General features: G+C 46.2%; 1 protein-coding gene across 3 annotated transcripts in view; it reads left to right on the forward strand.

Annotated features, from left to right (window-relative positions):
* MSRA (methionine sulfoxide reductase A) overlaps nucleotides 1-14,200 on the forward strand; it is a 450,794-nt gene extending 436,594 nt beyond the window's left edge. For all 3 annotated transcript variants that reach the window (XM_043565070.1, XM_043565068.1, XM_043565069.1), the window contains one exon: nucleotides 13,437-14,200. In XM_043565070.1, the coding sequence (XP_043421005.1) occupies nucleotides 13,437-13,601 (165 nt within the window). In that variant the 3' untranslated portion in view covers nucleotides 13,602-14,200. The remainder of the gene's footprint in view (nucleotides 1-13,436) is intronic.
* The last annotated feature ends 1,704 nt before the right edge of the window (nucleotides 14,201-15,904 follow it).

Consider the following 15,904-nt stretch of genomic DNA (forward strand, 5'->3'; position numbering starts at 1 on the left):
AGGGCGACCTCCTAGGTTAGCCTCGTTTGCAGTTGGGGGATCTGAGCCCTGGATGAGTGGAATAGACATGGATTTCTTTACCTATTCCACGATTATGGTGACCAGCCAGACTTTCCTGGGTTTAGAACTGACTGAAAAGCCCCTTCGCCCTGAGCGAACGAGGGCAGTTGGCCGCTCTGCCTGCAGTTCAAATTGGGATGAATCTCCGTTCCTGCAGCTCTGAGTCCCCAGAGTCATACATAAATGAGAAATGGTGATATTCAGAAAAGTTCCTTTACCTTGCTGAATTCAGTGTTCTAAACTTACGAAGCTGGCATTTCACTTTAAGTTCTTTTCTATTCAACCTTTAGGAATGAAGGATCTTTCCTTTTAATGAAATCTGCATTTCATCCCCAAGGTGAAAGCCAGTGTCCTTGGCTTCCTCTGAAAAGTGACAAGTGGATTCTTTTGTATACTAAATGCTAAGAAGATATGGGGAAAAAAGAGGTTGTAGTTAATTGATTTCAGATATGAAAAAGCAGATTATAACCCCTTAGAGATATATACAGAGGAGAGAGAGAAAGAGAGGAGAGAGAGAAGGTGCACAAGAGAGAGAGAGATCCATTTCCTGTAAAACTAAAAGCCATGAAAGTAAAACTCATATAGGAAAAGTCATTTTAATTCCTTTTCAAAACCATCAGACCTTAAAGGAAAGATCAAATCAAGAGAAACCAGTAGTCTTTGAATGTGTGATTGATGTAAGTCATCTCATGGATGGAGGAATACTGCATTGGCTGGAGCAAATGGGCAGTGGCACATTTCAGCCATACAACCCTGAGCTGTTTCCCCTGGTCCCAAGCTGAACTTCCCAGATCAGCCTCTTTTTCCTTTCCAGGCCAGGGCTGCAGCCCAGCCCTACCCAGCCTGGTGGGGCTCCATCTTCCAAGGCACAAAATAGAGAAGAAGGAAGGACCCAAATTCTTGCACCCATGAAATGGTTCTTGGAATTGGTAAGGTATGGGGAAGTAAAAGATAACAACTAAGTAATGGGAAAATAAACAATAGCTATATCCTTCCCCAACATCCCCATCATGGCTCAGTTGGACTTAAAGGCATCACTGTAGGCAAGCAGGTGAACCTCAGAGGCATCTGCCAGCTTTGCCTGGGTTCAAGTGGTTCCTTTAATCTTACAAGATTACAAGACACTTTACAAAGTGCCTCTGCATGTCACCCTGGCTGCAGGGCAGAGGATGAACAGAAAGTGTGTACTGAGTTACCTTAAATGGGAACAGACAGAAAAAGAACCATAACCTTGATGCCTCCAGAGCCCACTGCCCCATCTACTTTCATCTCTTCATGCTGTTCAGCTAGGTCCTTTTCAACTTTCCCACCCTTCCTCTCCAGACCTTTCAGCCAATTCCCAGTCCGACATGCGCCCCCTTCAGGACCCACCTTCTCAGCTCGATTAATCTTTCCTTCCTCCATGTGTTCCAGCAGAGTCCCTCTGCCTGTGCATGTATGTCCTGTCTGTTCTGGCAGAATTCTGACCTCCTGATGATGGATGGTGGTCCTCTTCAGTCCCCAGCATGTGGCTGTGGCTCTCACTTTGTCACATTTTAACCATCCCACCACACCCTCAGGTGGTCACATCCTCATCATATAACATGACTCCATCTCTAAACCACGAACTCATCACAGGGAGGTTTGCCTTCTTCATTCCTACATCGCGGTGCCTGCTGCATAGTAGGCACTTGTGTTGTGATTGCTCACATAGCCTGTCATTCCCCTGCCCTGGGGAGAGCCACCCCAGGCTGCCTGTATATGCCTAATGCCTTGCAGAGTCCATGGGACATAGTACGTGCCCCACAGTGATTGCTGAAGTTGGCTTCTTAAGTGGAATTACAGAGTTCAAAATGTATTTGCAGAGAAGTGACCAGCCTACACGGAGCTGTGCCTGCCTTCCATGACCCCTCAGCATCATACCCCACACAGGGAAAACCAGGCACCTGTAATAAAGGAGATACAATATTCAGTGTGTGGACTCTGCTCCAGATTGTCATTGTCCTCACGCCAGGATCTTGGGTGATGGAGCCACCAACAGCTGGAACAGTGCTGGCCACTGTGGCTGAAGGGAAAAATCTCATGCTGGATGGTTTCTGCCCAGAAATGACATAGGTCCCTTCCGCTCACAGCCTGCTGGGCATGTGGGCAACCTGACTTCAAGAGGCAGGGTAGAGGATGTTGGTGACCACTGATACAGTCTGCCACGCTTGTCTGCTAGAGCACAGCCTCTCAAATTCTAACATGACCATGGATCACTTGGAATTGATTTTAAAATTTGGACTCTGATTCAGTAGGTCTGGGGAAGGGGCCAGATTTTGCATTTCTGACAAGCCACTGGCCCATTGTTCACGCTGAGGAGCAAGGATAAAGCTTTGAATCCTTCCTGGCCAAACTGAGCTCTCTCTCTTTTCTCTTTCTCTGCAGAGACAAAATTCATCTTGTAGCTTTGTCATTTTGTGTTGCAAACCAAGAAAAATATCCTTGCTGGTCAGAAGACACTTGTGATTTACCACGAGGGTGAGGGGGACACAGAGAGATAGATAATGAAAGCCATTAACTGTTCTATACAACTGCAGGGTCCAGGGGGGAGACAGACCACAGGAATGCTGTAGCTGTTCTAAGGCCAACCTCATTCCATCCAGAGGCCACCATTTGCATAAGCAGGTTTTGTAAATGCACCAAATTAGATCTAATTATGTCACCTTTTTTCGACTTTGCCTCCTTAGTTTCATAGGAAGGGTCAGTGCAGCTCTGACTGGACCTCGTGAAGCCTCCAGCCCATCTGAGCACTTGCCTTGTCTCGTCAGTGTCACATCATTGTCCCAGGGATCCTTCACTAGCTCTGACTTGTCTCCCCTGCATGTGATAACAGCCACTGATTGACTCACAGGGGTGAGTCCATGGTGCCAGAGCCTGGAGCCCCTCTTGTTCCAGGGTCCTCTGTGGTGTGGGACATGAGCAGCCTGTCCCTCTCCTCCTTGTGGCCAAACCACTAAGGGCAGGGGCAACCTCCCCACACACCTGCAGTTTTGTGGGTGCTCTGTGCTGTCCCGAACTGGAAACACACGAGTCTCTGCTCAGCTTGGAATAGATGGTATTTTTCTTTCTAGCGGTTTTATTTAAAAGCCATGCCAGTCATTTTGCATCCCTTCCCAGAAGTTTTGATTGATGGCAATCTGGTCAGCTAGAAGCTGCCAATGGAATAAAACTGCTGACTTGGGCATTGGCATTGGCTGAGCTTGTTAAGCCTGCACGGGGTGTGTGACTGTGCATGTGTGTGTGTGCACAGGATGGAAACATAGCGAGGGATTTGATGGAATTAGGTCTGGAAAGAACTGAAGGGGTCTCTCAGTTCAGAAGGAGAAAGCAGGAACCAAGGAGGCTATGCCTCGTAGATGCTCCCTGCTGCCACTAGAGGGCAGAGTGAGGAATAGAATCCAGGTCTTCTGTGTTTGCTTGGATCAAACTTAGTAAGTCTTTAAAAAATATGAATCAAATAAAGATTGAACTGCAGTTACCTTCCTCCTTTCCTGGTGACTTTATCATCAGTGACACAGCCATTTCTCAATGGGCCTTCAAACTATGATTGAAATTAAGGACATCTGTCTTGAAAATGTTCCTTGCTGATTGGATGCAGACCTGCATGTTTCTAGAACCGTATGGATGGGGAATGGGCGGTTACCATGATGACTCTGGACTTGGTGGCCCCATCTGAAGCTTCTGAATGTGGGGCTCTTTGGTAGACTCCAGAGAGTCATAGAATCCTTTGAAATTATAAGCAAATATTTGATTGTGAGTTTATGTGGAAAGAGTGTCCATAGTGTTTATTGGATTCTCATGTGAATCTGTGACCCCTTAAGATGTAAGAACCGCTTACTACTACAGATTCAAGTTTTTTTACAGTGATACATTTTCTAAAAAGTGAAAGGTGTCTATAGGTTACTCTAAGGTGGGGGTTGAATGTATACCACAGAGCATCCTATGTGCACTTATATACACATGCATATGAGTGCACACTCACATGCATAAGCGTGCACCCACACACCTCTCCCACATACATGTGCACATACACACATGTGTTAGAGTCTCTAGATCCAATGCACTCTCCTCCCTCCCTGCCCTGCTGTGTAGGATTCTAATACGAGGTTCTTGGTGGGTTTCTGCCTCAAACATGCTACAGACTCAGCCCTCTGGGGTCTCACTTATCCTACATTCCCAAATTCTGGGCAGAGTGTATGTGGGAAGGAGGATGGAATCCAGAGCCAGACAGACCTGTGTTCTTGTCCCAGACTCACAACTAACACTCTGGGCACATGAATTTGAGCATGGTGTTTAACTTCTTTGGATTTACTTGTGGGTAAAGTCAGAATAAAGATCTCCCTGCCCCTTCAGGGTTGCTGGCATGATGAGATGAGAAAATGAGAAAAAAAGCCCCCTAGAGCTCATAACTGCCCCATTAGAGGGGCCCTGCAAACCTCTCCTCTGACATCCATTACAAATCGATACAGAGCCTGGTACTTGAAACACAAACTCTGCCTTCCTTGACACTTTGAGTAGGTCTTCTGTCATCTCTTAGAATCAGATAGTGCTTGGGAAGTTTGTGGAATTTGCTATTGGGAGGGCATCTGTCTGTCTGAGTAGATGAGAGGCAAGCAACCCCAGCTCTCTGTTAGGTGACCTTAGATGACCACTCTGTGTTAGTTTTCCATCTTTATCACACAGCCATTAGTACATGGGATCAGCTGAGGTAGGACAAGAAAAAGAATAACCGAACCACATGTTTGGAGCAAGTCTTTTCACTGTTGTTCTCCTTTGGCCCTTCTTTGGAGGGGTTTAACATCATAACAGGAGGCTATTGATACAAGCAGGCCAGGAAGTATTTAAGTAACTGTTGTGGGATGTGCTTGTTATGCAGCAAAATAATTATTTGACAGCTAACAAAACAATGGGAAACAACCTAAGTTCCACTGGTGAATGAATAGATAAACAGAATGTGGTCTATACATATAATGAGTGTCATTCAGGCCTTAAAAACGGAAAGAAGTTCTGACACAGGCTACAATATGGATGAACCTTGGGGACATTATGCTGAGGGAAATAAGCCAGACACAAAAGGGCAAATACTATGTGATTCCACTTACGTGAGGTACCTAGAGTAATCAGATTCATAGAGACAGAAAGTAGAATGGGGTTGCCAGAGGCAAAGGGATGGGAGGAACGGGCAGGTATTATTTCACAGGTAATGAGTTTTAGTTTTGTAAGATGAAGAGTTCTAGAGATTAGTTGCACAACAATGTGAATGTACTTAAAAATGGTTAAGGTGGAAAATTTGAAGTTATGTGTGTTTTACCATGACTTAAAAAACAAAAGTCAATGAGATGGCCTGAGAAATCTACATCACACATTTTGAGTTCCAGGGATGTGAGCAGGGTAGAGAGAGAGTATGATCCAAATATAGGATGATTCATGGTTAGAACTCTTTTGGAAATTTTGAAATAATAAACATCCCTCTCTAAGGGAAAGGTACATCTTTATCTGACCACCTGGGACAGTGTGCCTTATTGTAATAATGGAAATGATCAGGAAACAGGGGTTCTAGTCCTATCTCTGCAGCTTACTGGCAAGTGGCTTGAGACAAGCCTCCTCTTTCCCTGGGCTTCACTGTCCTGCACTGAGAAATAAGAAGAATAATTCTTCCCTTTTACAGTTAATGAAAGCCCCACTTAGACTAGAGTGTGTGAGGAAGCCCCTTGGAGAATCTGCAACTCGGGACAAATGCAAGGGCTTGGGATTAGTGCTGGCCTCTCTGCCCTGTTGCACTCCTAACCTGATCTGTTGATGCTCCATCATAGACTGTGTTGCCGTGACCGCCAGGCTGTGCTTTTTCAGGGTGGTGTAAGAGTCATTTCCATGCAATATGTTGAGTATACCTGGAGACTCAGGAAACCTTGGTGAAGCTAATAATAAGCTTGTTAGCAGGTTGCAGTAAGCAGAGCGGCCACTTGTTCATTAACTTTATTAAAAGAAAGGCTTCCTGTTGGTAGTTCTGGAAAGATGGGTTGGGCCCAGGGTGCTCCTGTGGGCAGAACGTCTGTAAGGGAGTGGCCCAGTGACTTCCTCGGGTACTTGTGCTTGGCAGGAGTGGTGGGAACTGGAGACACCTGTTGGGGATGGAGGGGAGCTCTGCCACAGCTTATTGATGACCACCTCTTTTCCTTGCCCCACAGAGCTCAGCTGCACAGCTGTAGAAGTAGGAAGTTCATGGTGGGTGTACGTGGAGGCCTATTTTAGGAGAGGAGGATGGGTGGGCCAGCTTTCTTCCAGTGTGCATGGGAGCTGATAGCAAAGGAAGCCAGTACTGCCATGTGGTTAAAATATGCCAGAGTGCCATGCACTTTGTGTCCCTTTTCTGGGATCCTCATAAGAGCTGTGAGCTAGGTATTGTGCCCATTTTACAGATAGCAAAGCTGCTTCTGGGAAGAACATGATAGAGAATAAAGGCATAGAAGAATTTGTGGGGTCATCTAAGAAAAGGGTGAAGAAAGAATCTGTGAGAAAAGCATGACCGATCAATTTTATTAGGTGACCTTCCAGAGATTTCCTGATCAAGATGTCACACTGATGTAGGTTATTTTAGATAGGTCTCACTTACTTCCTTCCAAATAATCAGCAAGAAAAAAAAATGCCACAAACAAGAGGCTTTGGTTAATTATATTGGAGCCAATAAGAGTAGGCAACAGAAAAATGAGGCGTATGGAGGGTCAGGCCTGATCATTTCTTCTTCTGATGCTGGTCTTGGTTGAGGAACCCAGTAGAGGGGGCATGCAGGTCTTGGCTTTCCATGTGGCAGTGAGAGACCAAGCCCTGGAGCCTGGAGAAGGCAAGGACTAGTGGAGCCCTGAGGTTTGACCAGCCAGAGAGTGGATTTCCTGGCAGTGTCATCATGGAGTTTAAACTTTATTAAATGAGTGTAGAGGACACTCAATATTACATTAGTTTCAGATGTACAACATAGTGATTCAATAAGTTTATACATTATGCTGTGCTGACCACAAATGAATCTACCATCTATTACTATACAATGCATCATGATTTCATTCACTGTATTCCTTAACTGTACCTTTATTCCTGTGACTTCCTCATTCCATAGCTGGAAGCCTGTATCTCTCACACCCCTTCACCTATTTTTCCCTGACTCCCCATCCTCCTCCTCTCTGGCAATCATCAATTTGTTCGTGTTTATAGGTCTCATTCTCCTTTCTGTTTATTCATTTGTTTTTCTTATATTCCACATATGAATGAAATCATATGATATTTCTCTTTCTATGACTTATTTCACTTAGCATAATATCTTCCAGGTCCATCAATGTTGTCACAAATGGCATGATCTCATCATTTTTTATGGCTGCATAATACTCCACTGTATATATGTACATGTGTGTGTACCACATCTTCTTTACCCATTCATCTATTGATGGACACTTTTATGTTGCTTCCATATCTTTACTGTTGTAAATAATGCTGCAATAAATATAGGGATGTGTATGTCTTTTCGATTTAGTGTTTCACTTTCTTTGAATTATTGGATCATATAGTATTTCTACTTTTAATTTTTTGAGGAACTTCCATACCGTTTTCCACAGTGGCTACACCAGTTTTCATTCCCACCAATAGTGCACAAGGGTTCCTCGTCAACACTTGTTATTTCTTGTCTTTTTTATTTTAGCCATTCTGACAAATATAAGGAGATATCTCATTGGTTCTGATTTGAATTTCCTAATGATTAGTGATGTTGAGCATCTTCTCATGTGTCTGTTGGCCATCTGGATGTCTTCTCTGGAGAAATGTCTTCTTGTCTTCCGCCTATTTTTAATTTGATTATTTAGGGGGGGGTTGGTGAGTTACATAAGTTCTTTATATATTTTGGATATTAGCCCCTTATGAAACTGGACCACTTTCTAACACCATACACAAAAATAAACCCAAAATGGATTAAAGACCTAAATGTGAGATCTGAAACCATAGTGAACTTTTGAGCCAACCTGGCAGTCACTTTGACCAGGCAAGTCCTTGATGACCTGTACTCATTCCCCATACCACAGGGCGGCTCTGTAGACCCTGAAGGAAGAACGCAGTCTTCTGGGGTGGCATCAGCCTGGGGCTGGAGGCAGGGCCCCCTAGCCTGGGGGCCCCTCAGGGATTCAACCTGTCAGGATTTCTATGCTTCAGGCTAGAGCATTTGCTGCACTTACTTTCAACTCTTTATCTGCCCCATGATTTTCCTATGGACAACCCACTTTCATGAGTACAGCCTCCTTTTTAGAAGCTACCAGAAAACTTTGCAGGTGATGTGATTCATCATTTCTATAATCAGGAATGCTACATCATCAGCACGGGCCCCCCTTATAGACCGTGGAAGAGACCACAGAGGTTGTGGATTATGTGCTGCCCCAATTTAGCTCTCCTGACACTCCCGTCCCTTCCACAGTAGCAGGCAAGAGAGCCACAGTGATGCTTGGATTGAGATAGCCCTCTATCTGTCCTAATTAACTGAGGAAAAGTAAGTTACAAAGAAACATTGATACAGGGGCGTCTGTAGTTAGTTGGTTAAGTGTCTGACTCTTGGTTTCATCTCAGGTCATGGTCTCATGGTTCGTGAGTTCAAGTCCTGTTTTGGGCTCTGTGTTCACAGTACAGAGCCTGTTTGGGACTCTCTGTCTCTTTTTCTCTGTCCCTCCCCTGCTCTCTCTCTCAAAAATAAGTAAATGAATGTTATTTTAAAAAATAAACATTGATACATTAGCCATTATTCATAACAAATTACTTATGACACCCCCACTACTGAATAGACCACCTGATTTAGGAAAAGACTGAGGTTCACCCCACCAGCACCTACACTGCTTGCACATGGCCCAAATTGACCAGTGGACTTTGGAGGCTAGAAGGATCATCTGTAACCTGGTCTTCATCTTTCACTTCCTCCTGCTCCTCCATCCCCCCCACCATCACCCCACTCATCCCCCTCCCCAGAAGAGCTAACAGGCTTTTTCAAGAGCTATCAGAGATGCTGAGGTCATCCTTCTATGCAAGATGATTGGTCCTCCCTGTATGGACATGGCCACTGAAACAGTCTAAAGAGTAATGCTACCTATGGAATTGGCCAAGGGTCTTTGACAAGGAAAGTGAGAGCCTAAGCACCCTGCTCCCCAAATTCCCTGAGGTCCCCAAGGATGTGCTTTGGCTTGAAGCAGCAGCAGGGACCCAAATGGAAGCCCCTAAGGTGAAGTGAATCCCCAAGACTCATTAATCACTGAGATGAGGTCGAGAAATGAGAATCCATACCCTCAAGGAGCACATGGATCTGTATGTGTATTGTCAGAAGGGAGTGGAAGTGGCTTAGAGAAACAAAGGACAATTAGAATGCAATGTCATAAGTACCAAAAAGGATAGCCCTTTTGTGGGAGCCTAGACGTTGGAGTAACTCCTGCCTTATAGATTCAGGAAAGGTTTTATAGAGGTGGGGGCATTTGATCTCCATGCTGAGAGATGGGTAGCAGCTCACCTTATCTGGAAGACAAGAAAGAGCATTCCAAGGAGGTTGTGTGCAAGGGAATGGAATGTTCAGGAAACGTATAAAGTTCTATATGACCCACAAAAAGAGTTTTCAGAGAGGAAGGAAAAGGAAAGAGTTAGGAAAGGACCAGGGACGTGAAACCTAGGATGTGGAGTGAAACCCAGCACGGAAGGGCCATTGGGTTCTCCTAAGGGTTTGGGAAGGCTTCACTTCATGGTTTAAGGAGGTGCCATTACCAGCATGTGCTCTCCTGGCTTCTAGGGACAATAATCAATCCCAGTCCTGAGTACTGTTCTCTTTAACCCTGTAGCTCAAATAGTACAGTGGAAGGGCTGGAACAAAAGAGCGATGAGGGTTGGCACAGCTTACTGGCCCCAACCAGGTCTGAAACAAACGGGCCCCAGAATCCCCAGCACTGCCTCCAGCTGTGTGTGTCCGGCAAAACCTCTCCAGGAGATGGGCCTGGGAGGGCTGAGGACAGTGACCTGCTCCAGAAGCCATGTGTGTGAGAAAGCAGAGGCAGGGGACGTGGGGGAGGAGGAAAAGCAGATACTAGTTAGGATTTCTGTTTTCCTCTTCCCTTTTCTTTTACATACAGTTTCTTTCTCATGTGTTTGTCCTCCCTCCCCAGTTTTAGAGCGAGGGTTGAGGACAGCCACAGCCCTGTGCTCAGGGACGGCCTCAGCCTCGAGGCTGCCCACCCCAGCATGGATGTTGACCTCAGGCCCAGTGATGCCAGTATGCATCTCCCAGCCCAACGAGAACTGACCAGAACGTCCCAGCTTGTGCAGGAGGACAGCAAGTGCAGGAGGACAGCTTGGAGCTGTCTTCTATGGGTTTTCCTCACTGTTTATTTTAGTTTCTTCCTCTCAAATAAAAGTGAAGTGTCTGCCATCTTGTGGCAGAGGCCTGGTACTGCTGCCTGGGCACCTACAGTCACCTTCCCACTGCTCCCCCAGAAGGGATGCTGGCCCTCTGGGGTGGTCCGTGGGCAGGGGTCAGTGGGAGCTGGTGTGGAGAGGAGGAGGGAGCCTGGGCAGTAGTGCTCACTGGCACAGTCCTCTCCGCCTTGGTAAATAGGCTTCTGGAGACAGTGGCTGTGGGCTCTGGGGCCTTGGAGGACAGCCTTTTATGAAAGAGAAATAGGGCGAGTAGTGTGGGAGGAGGTCACCTTCAGAGAGGACAGGGCCTGGAGGGGGATGAGGCGAGTGAGTGGAGACCCTGGGAGACCTGGGGGCTGGGTCCTAGCCCTGAGGGAAGGGGGCAGAGGAGCTCAACAGCAGGCAAGCTCCTGTGCAGGGTGGCCACAGCCAGGAAGGTCAAAATATGTGGTCACATCAGCATATGAAAGACTCATGTCAGGACTCATGTGTTAGCTCAAGTGAGAACCAGAGGGGAGCGTCTCTTGTGAGTGGATGAGCTCTCTGAGGGCAATCATGTGTGCACATGATTTCTGGGCTCCTGACCAGTGAGGGTGTCAACTCCACTTAATAAATCTGGAGCCCTTTTATTTGGTATTTGAATCCAGCTACAAGAGACAGAGATCATGTGAAACCAGTCCTAGAAGCTCTGTGCCTCTCAAGTTGCACCAGGAAGGTCAAGTCATGACCTTACATCCTGTCCTTTCCACAAGTTCTCGAGTACTGCCTAAAGCATCCAGGATACTCCACAGGCCTCGTGCTTACCATCTTCCCCAGAACAGTCCACCACCACAGCCACCCCATGTCCTGAAGTGGGCACTTGCCTCACAGGCAAATACTAGCAGTAATTTTAGTAAATGTCTAGTACATACCCCCCTGGGCACTGACCCATTTCCTATTGACAGTGATGTCATTTCTAACTCTAACTCTAACCAGGACAGTTAACCATTCCAGATTGTCATTCTAACTGAGGCTTTGGTTCCTGGAACCAATTGCTGTGTTAGCTGGAGTTTGGTCACGGAAACAGAGTGTTCAAGGTATTTCAAGCAGGAAGGTGGATTTTAAGCATCAAAGGGGTTTTGATGCTTCCAGACTCATTAGAAAGGCTGTTTGAGTGAGGATTGGGGAAAAGCACCACTGCATTTCAGGATACCAAGAAGTTACAGAAATTTCTGGGGATCACTGCTAATGACTTTGCCTGAAGCATGACTGTCAGTGATTGTCAGGAAGAGCTGGTGGAGTCTCCAGTCTGATCTTTGGAGACATTCACGGCTGCACCTTCCAAATAATGGCTTCTCCTAAGCCTGCCAAATTTCACGTGTGCTTCTCTCATTGGTGGACTCTAAACTGGCGTGCTGTTGGGAATAGAATCTGGGAAGTGTATTTTCCAAGCTTCCAGCCTGTGCGGTATTAGGGCGAGCTGAGAATGTCAGGGATCAAGACACGATATCTGACACGCACTTTTAAATACGGATGATAATAATAGTACTTCCTTCATATGGCTGTTGTGAGGCTAAAATTAACACTGTGAAGTCTTTGCACAGAGTGTGGCATATGGTAAGCCCTCGATAATTGCTCGTTTACAAAAAATTGTCAAAACTGAAGTAGGAATGGCTCCTTGTTCTCATTTCTAACCCCTGTAAGGAAACTGGCTGTTTCCAAGCTGTGGGGTCCAACCCGCCCGCCTTGGCGACGATCCTGTTCCTTACCATCCTGGGCCCGTTTGGCATCAGATCCTCAGTCTGCCTCATTCTGGCTCAGAAGGCTGGATGGAGATGCAGGAGGAAGGGGAAAGTTCTTAGGGAAATAGTGCAGCAGTGAATTGTGCTGGATTAATACTGGATTCCCCCTGCTCTGCAGAGGGAAGGACTTCATTTCAAATGGACCAACAGTCCATTTGACCAGAGACTGGTCACTTCCCTCCTGGAAACATGAGTTGGGGCTGTGCCTTGCACTTCTGTACCAAATGGAGTTCGCAAACCTGGGGGTCGAGTCTCTGTAACGTTGTGCCCAAATGCTCCAAGCAGCCTGTAACAAGAAAGAATCAGGGCACAGCTGAAATCCAAAAGGGAAAGGAAACAGGCTAAGATCCATGGGGAACAATGTCTATTTCTTAATCTGTCTCCTGCCCCAAATAGCTCTGCTCTCCTCCCCCACTTGTGTTTATGTGTCTGTTTCTTTCCCTGGCAGCAGATGCCACCAGGCCGTAAAGTAGGTCAACAGAGGGCGAGGATGAGCTGACACAGGCCCTCAGGCCACGTCCTCCCTTGACCTCACTCCCTGGTTCCTGGGTCTGGAGACCCACAGGAGCCCATGCTCTCCAAGGCATCCTGGCCGGGTCCGTGCTCCCTAGAACCCAGCAAGTCAAGGTTCCTCTGTCCAGCCTGTGAGTGGGCAGGGGGCCTGTTCAGAAATGGCAGCAGAGGGGACAGCACTGAGTTGGGCTGTAGCCCTCCCCGCCTCATCCTGCCCCTGCCCTTTCATCCCCTCCAACTGCAGCCCTGCTTTACCACCCTCAGGGATGCCCATTCTTCCCAGGGCAGCCAGAGAGCCCCATGTCCCTGCTGTTTACCCTGAGAAGCACTGGGGTCCCTTTCACATAGACCCACAGGTTCCAAACCAGGGCTCCTAGCATGTACCAGGAGCAGCAGTGGTGGGATGGGTAGAGTGCACAAATTAGAGTCAGGAAACCAGATTTCAAACCCCAGTCACCTGAGGCACAGGCCAGTGAGAGCGTGCCCAGAATAACCCAGCTGGGAAGCCACAGGTTACAGGCCTGCAAGGACCCACTGCACACCCCAAGCCACATGTGCCTGCCTCCCTCACAGCCCGGCCTCCCATCCCTCCTTGGGACCCTCTCTACCCAGCATCCGGTCCTCATGGTGCCTTTCTCTCTACAGGTTCTTTCAGAGCATGGCTATGGCCCGATCACGACCGACATCCGGGAGGGACAAACTTTCTACTATGCGGAGGATTACCACCAGCAGTACCTGAGCAAGAACCCTGATGGGTACTGCGGCCTGGGGGGCACTGGCGTGTCCTGTCCACTGGGTATTAAAAAGTAATTTCTCCCCATGTGGTCAGCGCTTGAGGTCACAGCAAAAATGCTTTCAACAAATTGGGCAATTCTTTTGTGGTTCAGGTCAGCGGCTTTTCAAAGTACACAGAGCACAAAGACATTCATAAAAATCTGGTTTAATGAGGTGTAATTTACATGAAGTGCAATGAATGGCAAGTTGAGAACATGCAGTTTATCTTCTGATAAATTATGGTGGGACTAGAACTGTGACCTATTGGGGTCTGAATGAGGATAATGAGTATGCTTTGTTCCCCCTGCTTGGGCCGGGACGCCTGCCACAGAAGCTGGGGAAGGAAGCTGGGAGATTGTCGGACAGGATGAGGCACGTCGGACACCCTTTATCTGTGCCCTTTCCCACCTTACCTGCCCTCTGCCCTCCAGTGCCTTAACATCTGCAAACATTTATAGCCTCAATGAATCATTCACTGCAATACTTTGCTCTTCTGATCCTGTATGTGTAAGGGGCTTTCTCTCCTTTTCTGCCCTCCCATGGCAGAGAAAAGATGTGAGTTAGCTTGACGAATTCAAACACTTTGCTTACAGCTATGAGAAATGCTTGTTCTAATAAAAGTTTACAATCCAATACAAAGTGCCTCATGTCTCATCTGTCTTTTACTTTTAGGTAGGATATTTCTAAGTATTGTAAGACAAAACCCTCAAAATTCCTTTCCCCCAAATGGAGAATATGATTGAAATTTTCAGGAACCATGTACGCCTCTGGCTCCTTTCAACTTCAGTGATAATAGCTGTTTTCCACACGCCTGTTCTGTTACAGCCATCACAACAGGTACTATTCTAATTAGACACGTGCAATTCTTGCCCTTAAGAGTCTTTATACCCAAGACAAAGGGTGGGGGACCTAAGCAATGTCATCACATGAACAAATCAGATAATCACAGGTCCTGACAAATGATATGAAAATGATAAACAGGATAAAGCTGTATCTAGGGGCTGTGGAGTTACACACAGAGTGGTTTTGGTTACATTGGTCAGGGAAGGCCTCTGTGGGGTGGAGAGACAAGTTAACTGATGCAAAGAAGAAATATAAACACAAGGGAGGAGGGCAGAGCTTTGGGGCAGGAGACAGATTAAGAAATACATTGTTCCCCATGGGTTTAGCATATTTATTTTCCCTCTTGGATTTCCTCTGTGCCCTAAGCCATTGTGGAAAAATTAAAAATAGAAATGTCATGTGATCTGATAATTCCACTCCTGGGTATTTGCCCATACCCAAAGAAAATGAGAACACTAGTTCAAAAAAGATGTATATACCCCTGTGTTTATCACAGCGTTATTTATAATGGCCAAGATACAGAAGCAATCTAAGAATCCATCAATAGATGAATGAATAAGGAGAATGTGATTGATGCCTACACACACACACACACACACACACACCTACATACACATTGGAATATTATGCGGCCATAAAAATGATGAGAGCTTATCATTTGCAACACATGGACAGACCTAGAGGGTATTAGGCTAAGTTGAATAAGTATTATGCTAAGATAAATACAAATACCTGATGATTTCACTCATATGTGGAATATAAAAAAAACTAATAAAGAAGCAGAAACAGACCTAAAAATACAGAGAACACAATGGCAGTTGCCAGAGCGGGAGGGGATACAGGGATGACCAAAATGGGCGAAAGGGAGTGAGAGGCTTCCATTTATGGAAAGAATAAGTCATGAGGATGAAAGGTACAGGCATAGGCAATGCAGTCAATGGTATTGTAATAGTGTTGTATGGTGACAGATGGTGGCTACATTTGTGGTGAGCATTGCATAATGTATAGAGAGGTGGAATCATTGTGTTTTACACTTGAAACTAATGTAACATTGTGTATCAACTATACTTCAATTAAAAAATTATTGGGGTGCCTGGGTGGATCAGTCAGTGAAGCATCAGGCTCTGTGCTGACAGCAGGAGCCTGCTTGGGATCCTCTCTCTTCCTCTCTCTCGGCCTCTCCCCCACATGCTCTCTCTCTCAAAATAAATAAATAAACTTTAAAAATTGTTATTAAAAAGAAAAATACATAAGTGGAGTAGATATGCCTAATCAGTCTCAACATCCCCATTTTGGTTGCCTGAGGGAAAACCTTTCCAAACAGAAGGGCCAGAAGGTGTAAATTCCTTCCTCCCCAGAAGGGGGGAATTTGTAGTGTTTGAGAAATGGACAGGCCTGTAGAGCTGGGATAGTGTGAATGAGAAAGAGTATTGAAGAGAGGTATCTGAGAGGTAGGAAGAGCCAGATCATGCAGAACCTTCGAAGGACATGTTAAT

This window comes from Prionailurus bengalensis, chromosome B1 (genome assembly GCF_016509475.1).
Source record: "Prionailurus bengalensis isolate Pbe53 chromosome B1, Fcat_Pben_1.1_paternal_pri, whole genome shotgun sequence".
Taxonomy (NCBI): Eukaryota; Metazoa; Chordata; class Mammalia; order Carnivora; family Felidae; genus Prionailurus; species Prionailurus bengalensis.